The sequence below is a fragment of the Anguilla rostrata genome, chromosome 9 (genome assembly GCF_018555375.3).
Source record: "Anguilla rostrata isolate EN2019 chromosome 9, ASM1855537v3, whole genome shotgun sequence".
NCBI lineage: Eukaryota > Metazoa > Chordata > Actinopteri > Anguilliformes > Anguillidae > Anguilla > Anguilla rostrata.
The window spans coordinates 30,663,409-30,674,931 of record NC_057941.1 but is presented as its reverse complement, the minus strand read 5'-3'; the positions used below and the strand labels follow the sequence as shown (position 1 = coordinate 30,674,931).

At 45.8% G+C, this 11,523-nt stretch overlaps 1 protein-coding gene across 21 annotated transcripts in view; it reads left to right on the top strand.

Annotated features, from left to right (window-relative positions):
• The window catches only part of LOC135263538 (EH domain-binding protein 1-like protein 1), a 44,542-nt gene that overhangs the window by 27,616 nt on the left and 5,403 nt on the right, over positions 1-11,523 (top strand). For 16 of the 21 annotated variants that reach the window (XM_064351684.1, XM_064351700.1, XM_064351683.1 and 13 more), the window contains 9 exons: positions 11-451; positions 1,704-2,216; positions 2,782-3,525; positions 4,125-5,708; positions 8,269-8,518; positions 8,850-9,064; positions 9,711-9,759; positions 9,882-10,469; positions 10,849-10,909. In XM_064351684.1, coding sequence (XP_064207754.1) covers positions 11-451; positions 1,704-2,216; positions 2,782-3,525; positions 4,125-5,708; positions 8,269-8,518; positions 8,850-9,064; positions 9,711-9,759; positions 9,882-10,469; positions 10,849-10,909 — 4,445 coding nt within the window. The remainder of the gene's footprint in view (positions 1-10; positions 452-1,703; positions 2,217-2,781; positions 3,526-4,124; positions 5,709-8,268; positions 8,519-8,849; positions 9,065-9,710; positions 9,760-9,881; positions 10,470-10,848; positions 10,910-11,523) is intronic. The other 5 variants (XM_064351685.1, XM_064351698.1, XM_064351702.1 and 2 more) reach the window with 5 other exon arrangements.

Here is an 11,523-nt window from a genome sequence, read left to right as displayed (position 1 = left end):
TGTCCCTCAGCCTAGAAGTAGTGACCCCCAAGTTTCAGCCATCTGGACCAAAAGTTGACAAAGACTGGATAGAAAGTTATAAAAAGCTAGAGGTTCCCACAGAAGAACCTGACAGGTCAGTGCATGCATTCCTCAGTACCACCATGCGGGAGGAAACAGGAAGTGACATCACTGCCGACACGGAAGCGCCAGAGATCTCGATCCCATCCAAACGCCCCCACGCCAGCCTTAAGGTGATGCGCTCATTACAGCCTGAAATACTGCCACTGTCGGAAAGTGGCGAACCCTCCGAGATGGACTGGAGTGATGAGTCACATGATGCATCCAAACTTGCACGCTTTCCATCTGAGGCTGAGAGCCCCATTTCAGTGGAGCTCGCTGTGGAGAAGGAGGGTGTGATGGGGGAAATTCTTGGCGTAACACAGTCAGAGGAGGATACATTGGATGGGAGGTAAGGAGACATCACAGTAGTGGCAGCATGTGGGCTTGGAATGTGCAAGGCGCAAGTTTTACCATTAAACTCAGTGATGCTCCTGACCTGTTTTTCTTTTTTTTTTTGCTTAATTAATAAGTTTTGCTGCTTAGTAGTAATATATATATATATTTTTTTTTTAAAGCAAATCCATTTATGTTCATTTTATTTCCATTGTTTATTCATGTCATGAGACAGTTCAATGTAATCAAATTAATACAGCGATTAAAAATTGACACAAATGATCAATAGAGATGATGAGAAAAAGAATCACTTGTCATCACGTACAGATTATTTGGACAGCTTCATTATTAATCAGAGGAAGGCTGATATCACACATGGCCTTTATAAAACAAAAAAGTAGTTCAACAAACAGCCTACTAAGTCCAAGATCTTCACTAGCATGGCTTGGAGTGAAACTAATATGGATCCCAATTACATACATCTGTCTGAATTAAACAACTTTTTTTTGGTTGTACTGGTGTGGTGGTTGTTGCCTTGCATTGATTAACTGAGGCCTGTGTCTTCAAGGCAAGGCACTGATTCTCTTCATAAGGGGGGGGGGGTGGTTGTTCCAAGAGCCCTGATTGACAGGGGCCCTGGATAAAATATTAAACATAGGATTTTCTTTGGGGGTGGGGCCCAATGTCAGATATTTTCATGGGGTCCAAAATCCCTGGTGGTGCCCGTGTCTCTTAGTCTTGTGTGTCGTGCTTGCTTTCCCTTTATGGAACCAGATACAGCTTCCCTGTTGTATTGCCAAGTGTAATTGACTAACCCACCTGGCACTAGGACCTGGTTTCCCTCTGCTGTTCTGTTGACTGGAATCTGTCAGCCCTATTTTCCGTTTTTCTGTCAGGATGTGATGCTGCTTTGAGAATATTGGAACCCTCCTGACTGAAGCCTTGCGTGCAGTGTCAATCCTGTTTGTGTAGTTTTTCCCCATGTGTGAAAATGATGCAAATGGGGGAGGTTTTGCAGTTGCACAATGCTTTTGGTTTCTTTATTTAAAAACTCAGTCCAGGTTCATCATGCACAGGCACAATATATGAGCATGCTAAATGGTGAGCTAAAGATTAAAGCAGCATGTTACATACTGTGCTATCAAATTGCACAGACCGTCGGTGATAGGAAATAGAATCAGAAGTAGAGACTAGGAAAGGATAAACACAGAAAAGAAGATTAAAATGTAGAGCTACTGAGAGTTCTCACTGTCCACTGTTCCTGTCAGTGTCTCTGACAGCCCAGCCTCAATGAAACCCCCAGCAGAAGAATCCCAGGGGGTGGAAATCCCAGAGGAGGCACCTCCTGCACCTCCTGTGGCACAGAATGAGACCGATGGAGAGGAGGTGCCTGCCCTGAGGAGTCTGGTTGCTCCTGTTCCTCTCCTCGAACCCTCGGCTGCACCCCCTGAACTGCCCCGCACCCCCGAAATGGAGTCTCTCTCCCGGGAGCAGCCATCTTACAAGGCAAAGAGGCCCCTGTGGGCTGAGGCTGACTATTCCTTTGAGTCGGAAGCAGTGGAGATCCAGCAGGAAGAGCATGGTTTGCTGCCTCCCCCCTCCACTGCAGGCCTGCCTCAGGCCGAGCCTCAGGAAACAGTTCCCCTGGAGGAAAGGGTCAAAGAGGAAGAACCAGAGCTGGTGTCTTGTACTGAGCTGGTGGATGAGCCGGATGTCATCTCAGGGCAGGAGGAGAAGACTGTGGGCTTTATGTCCGTGATAGTGGGTGCCCTGCACAAAAGGTAAGCGTGGGAGTAAAGCTAGCCTGCTCCTCCTTATGGCTTGCTTTGGCATGGCTTAGCAAAGACCAGCTTTATACTCTGATACTGTGATACATTCTGCAGTATTTTCATAAATGGTCTCTAACTGAGGGTGGTCAATATTGGTGGCAGCAGTGATACTGAGCAGCATCTGACCTCAGATTCTGCATGTTAAACCAAGTTAATGACTTCTGGATAGTTGCATGTTCTAATAAAGCCACACTTGTGATTCAACAGTGTGACACTAACCTGAATCTGCCAGAACATGCCTATACATTGACTACTAAAGTCTTTTTGGACATCCAGACTCCTAAGTCTTTGTGAACGGTCAGAAAAAACAACCAAAACCAACTTTGTTTGATAGCTTGAAGCTTTGTGAGATAAGAAATGTATTTTTGCTAAGGATAGATTTATTTTTTTGTTTTATTGGATTGGTCCATTGGTTTCCTGGACCAAAATGAATTAGCGCCTGCTGTAAATTCAAATCACATGCTTTTGTGAGATACTTGACATGAGCGTTTGCTAAAATATCCCCCTCCCATCTCAGTTTTGAGATGGTGGCCACCATCTTGCAGCCGTATATTCCAGAAGCGGTCTCCAATGGGGTGGAAAAACCCAAAGAGATGGGCTCAGGGGCCCCAGGTCCCAGCCAAGTACACCCATCCCCCCTGTGGGAGCCCGAGTGCGGTTCCCCTGAGGGAACACCAGTACTCAACCAGGAACCTCTAAAAATAGAAAACAACTTCTTGGCAGGCAAGAAGCCTCAATGCCAAGAAGAAAATGAGAATAGAGCGTTGCCCACTGTGGGTGAAGATGTTCCTACAATGAGTTTGGTGGAGTGCTTGCGATTGGCTGCCTTGGAAGAGTCCATCCGTGGGAAAACAAGTGTGTCAGAGCAGAGCGAACAGAGGCAGAACACGGAATCTCGGACTTCGTCTCGGACGCCCACTAGGGCACCATCCCGCGTAGCCCCGGAGAAAGAGCAGCTTTCCTCTGCATTGCCAGACAGAAAAGAGGGCCCCAAAAATGCAGAAGGACAGAGCTCTGTTAAAAAACCACTACAATCGATGGAAGGGGATGTCAAGAAAGTGACCCGGGAAGAACATAGAGAGACTGGCAAAACAGCGCCCCCTGTGGCTACAGAGACTAAGAGGGAGAAGATGATGAAGGAAAAAGCCGAACCGAAGCAGGGTTTAGAGTTGGACAGCACGCAAGGAGAGGAGATGGAGTTTGAGGACGGGGAAGAGGATATAGGCACAGTGTGGTCATCGTCACTATACATGGATGGAGGGTAAGTGCCTGGGGGCATGTTGCTCTCTGCACTACTCCACTCGCCTGCATGGCCTGACACAACATCTGTCTTCGTGGTCCCTCACATGGAAATGCTCTCCTCCGGAATGTTTCTTTCTTTTTTTTTTCGGTACGATGGCTGAACATGCCGAGTAGTGCACTTTATTTCTTTGTGAAATGAGCTCCGTTACGTGTCATGGTTTGAAGCTGCCTGGTTTTATTCTTTTTGAGCCCATGTGGATGCAAAGCCTTGGTCTTTAGTGCTGTGACATGCATACACCACTGCCCTGGCTGTTTGGAGTTGATGGGACGGGCCTGTATGCATGGAAAGGAATGCTGGTAGATTTGGTTGAAAAATGCTTGGTGTCATTTTGTCTGATTGATATCAGCTTTCATTCGCTGATTGATCCTGCTGTTTTGGCAATGGTCAGTGTACGTCTTGCCCCCCCACTGTTTTTTGTGACACTGCTGAAAAGCTGTGTGGCAGTGTGGGAGGGGGGCCATGCTGGGGTCATTGGGCTAAATGATTAAAGAGTTACGCATAACCCAGTGTGTGACACTGAGGCTTGAGTCTCTAACATCAGTATATTTGTCCCTCAGCCTGGAGGACCCATCTGCAACGCTGCTCACCACAAATGCAGCCAAAGACACTGGGGGCGCACGCTGGCCCCCGTCTGCAGCAGCAGGGCTCCCGGCAGAACAGAAACTGGGTAGCATGGGACCTCCTCCGGATGTCCTACGGGATGTAGGCAGTGCCAGAGTGTTCCCTGTGCCAGAAACCAAGGACGTGGCCCCGCCCCGTCGTGGTAAAAAATTTCAGCTCCTTTCCCTGGTGCCACTGCAGGAAGAAGGCCCTGAGGATGTCAGCCAGGCCTCCCCAGCCATGCCCACCACCAGTGATGTAGTTCCGCCACATCGCAGCAAGAGGAAGACCTTTTCAGCAGAGGAAGTGGCCCCACAGAACACCGTCCCCGCCAGCAGACAGTGTACCGTAGTCGCTAGCGAACCAATTCCGCCCCAGCGTGGCAAAAAGAACCCTCTCCCCTCAGAGATGGGAGGTGGGGAGAAGGTGGATGAAGATGAGCAGCAGCCACCTTGCTCGGCCATGACCTCAGATAAAGGACGGCTAGTGGCCCTGGAGAACTCCAGGGACGCAGAAGAAAACCGGAACCTGAAGGAGGCAATCTCAGAAGAAGACGTTTCTAAAAGCTCGGTGGTCCCCTGGCCTCTACCTTCTACCCCAGAGCTCTTACACAGAGAGCACAAGTCTCTCAGTGGGGAGGAAGAAAGCCTATCACTGCCAAAAAGTCTGCAGGTGGAGGAGACTAGCCCCACAGACTCAATTGGTTCCATTCCTCAACTGGAAACACAACTGAGCTCCTCCCTCCCTGACCAGACCCAGCCACTTGACTCCACCCTCTCTTTACTGCCCGACACTCCTGATGCCCAAGTGTCTTCCTTTGGGGGCGCGGGAGAGCCAGCTTCCAATCAGGAGGAAGTCCCCACCCCTACAGCTACAGAACTACTACAGCCTAAACAGCACATAAAGGAAGACCTCCCTCTTCCTTTGACTCCTCAAGAGGAAGGCACAGGCCTAACCAATCAGGGTGCAGCTCTTGTCCCAGACACTAATGAAGTTCAGATATCATTGCCCCAGGCCGGGGATTTAGGAGTCTGTGAGAATGGTCTGGACGAAGCCAGTGAGACTGTGATGCTTTCCTCAGTCTGTGTGAATATAGGAGGTGGTGAGAAGGACCTGAAAGAGACAAACAATCAGCTCCTTCCAAACACCATTCCCCCATCTCCTGACCAGAGCCAGGGAGTGGTCACCCCAGAAGCCAATCAGGAAGCAGCACCAGACTTGACAGCAAATGAGAGATTCCCATTCTTAGATTCTGCTCTGGGTGAGGGGGTCCCTTCAGGCGAGTGGGAGCGGCCTAGAGAAGAGCTCCCAATGACTGGTGTATCCAATCAGGATCAGGAAACCAGCAGTCAACTGCTCCGCACCCATGTTCCTCCATCCCAGGATGAGAGCTTGTTGCTAAGGATCATAGAGGAGGGAGCCAATCAGAAAGAAACAAAGCCAGAGATAGAGATAAGCACTACACTTGTAGACGAGGAGGTGTGTTGTTCGTTAGGGAAGGCAGAGATGCTCGTATATCCAGCGCAAGCACTGGATAAAGGGTAAGTCTGGTAGGACACCCTTAAATGTATGTACCGGATTAGCCCTTACTTCCGCATTATTAAAATGTCATAGTCATCTTGACTTTAGCCATCCTTAAGCCAAAATATGTGCATTATGTTGCTTCTTGAAAAGAAAGTAGTTTAATGTTTAGACATTGATTTTTGGAGAGTAATCAAATATTTACATCTAATTTGTGTTGCGTGTAGTTGTGTTGTGGTGTGCATCTTGCCTGATTTAGATTCTAGCTTTTCTTAAATCAGTTTGCATTTTGCAGTGTCTTTGGGATAACAGTGTCAGTGCACAGTGTTAATACCACTGTTGGATTGTACAGTTGGCATTGAGGCTAATTATTCAGTGAATTGTTTTACAAAATATCAGAGTACCACATAAAAACGTACCTGTTTCATGTGAACCTCAGTGCGGTTCATTATTAGTGAGAACTCAATCTGACATACAGTAGCTACAGGACACAACTAAAATATGCTATGTATTATTGGTTGAAGGCAGATGTTGACGACTGCTGGGTAAAAGAAAAGTAGCATTATATATTATGTTTAATGCCTGTGTCACAGAACAGAATTTAAACCACTTAAGCAACCTTAAACTTAAGTGTTGAAAAGACTAGTGATTGAAAAGTATTCAGACACTATGGCAACTGAACACATGACTGGTCTTACCTGGTTCCTCTTCTGTGGAAGAAGTCAACATGTCATGGCCAGCACACTTCAGAGCCTGCCTTTTATTCATTGTGGCAGCAGTGCATCATCGCTGAGTACTGTAACCTAACTGAACTCAATGAGAAATTCAATAAAGGAGTATCTTATAGAAAAATTAACTGAAGTGCCCAGAGGCTTTACATATTTAAACAGCCAATTGAGTGTAGATTAAACAATTTACAAAATAATAAATAGCAGCTGCCTGTTTCCAGTGATACTGTGAGTACACTTTTGAATTCTTGAGATGAAATTGCTTTTATGTAATTGAACTGCATCGACCTATTATAAGCTTGGATTCTGAATCAACTCTAGTCAGCATTGGGTTGACCCTTAAAAACTTGTACACAATTATGTCAAATTCCATAATGGTGCTATTCAGTTATGCATTACCTGGATTTTTTGAATACTTTCAACAAGTTGTCATAAAATACTTGAATCAATAACTAGTTAAAAGTCCAGAGCTCTACTAAAAATAAGGCCTTTGTTTCCACATGCTCATAAGAAATTAACAGACTTATGTTATTTCTGCTACTGGACTTGTTTTAACTCTTTGCCTGGGGAGCTAGGTTTGAATCACTGATGTATGATCCCTGTCTGCTGAGCCTGTGAGTTATGCTCAGAAAAACTGTGAGGGAGGAACAACAATTGGTTTTAAAACTGAGTAAATATATCAGATATGTATATATATATGATATCATTCACTGAGCCTCTCTGTGTTTGTATACCTGACATAAGTACTAATATTTGTTATTGCTTTATCCGTATATGGTAGGGCTGTCATGTTAAGTTTTTGGGGTGTGTTTTTACAGTAACATTGAGAGCTATGTTTTAAAAATGTGAACAAAAACAAAAAGAAGCTTTGGTTAGCTGATTTGCCATTTGAGTTGCCTCTACTAACACAAAATATTTTTACCATGTTGGAGAATATTCAAGTTATATTCTAATTTGGCTGTGAGATAACATTATGATGAAAACATTCCCCACACTTAGAAGGTTTTATTGGTTCAAACTTGTTCTGCCAAATTCACACAAAAATGTTCCAAACAGGTTAAAATAACAAAATGAACGGGCAACATCGACTCAAGGTTATTATTGGATGTATTTCTTGTTAAAATGTTCTGAATGAAAGCATTCAAAAGGCAGATTTGCTTAACATTGCTAAAATTCCAGAAAAAATGACCGTCCACAATTTGAATTGAATAACAGAGGTGAATAACATTCTCAGGCTGTTTCTGCAGTGCAGTGCATGCGACTAACTTTCAGGGGACTGCCAGGAAACTTGACAAATGCCTTCTGGGAATGTTTTGAGAAGCAAAACATGATTAGCTGGTCCAGTGTTACTTTCTGTAAGCTCATTGCTCATGTCAGGGTTTTTGACATGATCTCGTTGCTTCACCACATAGCCTTTTTTTGTTGTTGCATGGCATAGTCTTACTTTATTTAAAGGTATTTTTGCAATAATTTAGCATGTTTGTAATCATTTTTCTATTAACCTATTAATTCTTGCATAAAACCAATGTCGTTCTATTAATTACTGGGCTTTGCGGGAATTAAGTGATTGTTCGCGTATTACTTACACAGAGAAAACTGCTGTTTCATATATAGATGGGGAAAAGAGCACAGTAATTAATTTATTTTGATATGCTATCTTTGCAACCGTAGAATATTTGAATATCAGATTATTCACAGTGTATGTAGTACAAAGTTTTCTCCAACCTGTGGGAAGCCACAGAGAGGTGCTGCTGGTGGGAAAGTTGAGTTCCTGAGTTCTTTGTTCCATCATGTTTCCATTGTTGCCATGGCGGTTCTTTGACTGTGACTCTCTCATGTTCTCTCTCCTCAGTCCTCAGACGCAGTTGGAGAAAGAGGAACCTGCGAGTTTGCTGGTCGCAGAGCAGCATGGGAAGGAACATCCCGCCCCCTCCCCTGCCCCCTCTCCGGCAGAGACCACCGCTGTAGCGGTGGGCCCCTCTGAGTCCCAGGTGCCCCTCCGTCGTGCCAAAAAGAAGATCTTCCCCCCTCCAGAGCTCTTAGAGAAATATGACCTGAGCCCTGTCCATGTGTCTACCAAGGGAGAGGAGTCCACACTGGAGGTGGTGATAATAATAATAATAATGAAAATAATAATGAAAATAATAATAATAATAACTGCTATGCATACAGCGAATTCATCTTTAGTGGAGCAGTTGGGCAGCCTCAGGGGTATATCATTAGAATAATAATAATATGGATAACAGTTACATAATGAATATTGTACCCTATCGGACCTGTGTTTTGTATTTGTCTGATGACCTTCGGTATGCACTTATCGTATGTCGCTTTGGATAAAAGCCAAATAAATGCAATGTAATCTAGTAATAATAATATTAATAATAATGTCGAGTGAGACAGACAGGTGCCTGATACTCTCTGATCTGTCCTCAGATCTCCAGCTCTCTGCCCAGTGCTGATGTGCCCCCGGCCAGTGACGATCGGGCCCCTCCCACCGCGGATCTGGTCACCTCCACCCAGTTCCTGCTGGAGTGGTGCCAGGAGGTCACTCAGGGCTACAAGGGGGTCAAGGTCACCAACTTCAGCACCTCCTGGCGGAATGGGCTGGCGTTCTGCGCCATCCTCCACCATTTCTGTCCGGAAAAGATGTGCGTAGCTGTTAAATTACATTTGTTCATCATCAATTTGCCTAGGGATATGTCTCTATTGTTTATTTCAAAGCTGAAGCTGCAGTTGATGTTCCTGAAGTTTGTTTCTTTTCATCTCGTATTGACACTGATTGGAAGCTCATTCATACATACTGAATTGTAGTGGTACATGAATGAGGCTTGGGTGAAATGTAACCAATTTGTTGTTTTTTTCCTGTTTCCTGTCAAAACGTTTTCATTTGGTTCAAACAAGTCAGTGTTTGACAGCCCATTGTAGTTCATACATTATGGGGTTTATGAATCCCCATAATGTGTAAGCTTAATGAACTTGAAAAAAATAGCCAGTGTAAGCTTGCTTTTTTTTCAACTTAATTCAGTAAAAGAATGTCAGAATCCATACTGTATTCTTTCACTTCAAGAGGATATTTGCTTGGATAGTTCACAGAAGTGACAAGTTACACACAGTACTTCACTGAAGAGTGCAACAGTTTTGCATCGACTGGGTTGCATACCTGCAACCTTTCTGTTACATGCCTCACTCTCTCACCCCTGCTCCACGCCCTATGTGCAAACACACCTGCCTGCTTTGATATGTACAACATGTTACACTACTGCTGTCTAAAGACATTATTTCCTACCCTTTCAGAAACTACGACACGCTGGACCCCTACGACATAAAATTCAACAATAAGAAGGTGAGTACATCCTGCATCCCTCAGGCCACATCAGTTCTTTAAAGAACTGATCATTTAATTTCTCTCTTACTTTCTCTTGTTCTCTCCATCTCTCTCTGTCGGTCTCTTCCTCTCTCTCTCAGGCATTCGATGGCTTTGCGGCTTTGGGAATTTCGCGGCTGATCGAGCCATCGGACATGGTTCTGCTCCCTGTGCCAGATCGGCTCATCGTGATGACCTACCTGTGCCAGATCCGCACCCATTTCACCGGGCAGGAGCTGAGCGTGCTGCAGATCGAGCACAACAGCAGCCAGTCCAGCTACTCCGTGGGGGAGCCCAGGGAGGGCGCGGACCCGGACGCCGCCGCCCGCTACTGCGCCGAGAGGCTTCAGGCGGGCGCCATCGCCCTGGAGACCAACGGCAAGGCTGCCGAGAAGGAGGCGGAGCCTGAGCCGGAGCCGGAGAGAGACGCCAAGCCGAACGGGGGCCTGGTGCCCCCGCCCCGTACGAAACGGCTCCAGAAGGCGGAGGAGAGCGGCGGCCAGCCGGAAGGGGGCGGGGCTCCCACCCCCGTGCCCCCGCCACGCCTTCACGCCTCCGCGTCCAAGTCCAGCTTCAGCCACGTGAGGGACGCCGACCTGGTGAAGAAGAGGCGCTCGCGGCTGAAGAGCGAGTCCATGGAGGAGCAGGACACCCCCCCGCAGCACAGCGCCCCCCAGCGCACCACGAAGGTATCACGCCTCATTCTGTTCTCATTTCCCCTCTCCCTCCGTTCACCTCTTTTCCTCGATTGTACAGCATAAGCATGTTTTTCCTTGTACAACATAAGGATAGTGTAGACGGCATCTCTGCAGAATGAATGTTTTTGTGGTGAAAAGTGAGTGAAACCCTGTCAGGGCATTCAGATTAAATCCCAACTACATTTGGTTGAAAAGTGAAAGTTTTCTAGCCAATTGTACGTAGCCAGGCTACATCCGGGTAAAACCTGAGCTATATTGGGGTTAAACTAGTCAGTTTGTCAAAACATCTCTTAACTTACATTTCCATCCCTGTAGGCATCTAGACTCCAGCTTTTGCTCACTGGATCTGTTCTGTGTTGTGACTTTACAGGCCCCTGAAGGGCAAGTGGAGATTGAAGTGAAGAACGGCTCAACAGAACACACTGAATCAGGTACAGGCCTCATCTGGGTTATACTGCTTCAGATTCCTTCTTCCTATATTGGGAATCCTAATCAGTCAATTATCTGTCTATTTTATTTATATAGTGCATTTGCACGGTCAGGATTGTCACGAAGATAGTCTCATTTAAGAAATCAAAGTGGGAAGATGTTTCGTGAATTCAGCTGTAATAATAATGATTGCAAATTAAAATAAGGGTCAACATAAAAACAACCCTCTACTGGTTACAGGATAAAACACTGTACTAAACCCTGAACCTAACAACCTGTGACAAACTAGTTAGATGGCAGTAGATGCCAGGCAGTGATCATGTGAAAGCACGTTTCTGTAGGATTTTCCTCTTCCATTTTAGGGTGGGTAACAACAGCAACCATTGCTTTTGTAGGGACATCCCAGTTATGACAAAACTTTCTCACAATGTTGCTGCCGTGTAGTGGCAATATTATAACACTGATGAAACATTCTAGTAACATTGTGAGAACATTTTGTGTTAGCTGGGATGCTGTGTGTGCTTTACAGTGGTGTAAGAGGTGGAAGTATATTTATGAATCTCTGGCGGGCTGAGTCTGTGCCGTTGCTGCCGTTAGTGTGCCTAAGCTTGACCGA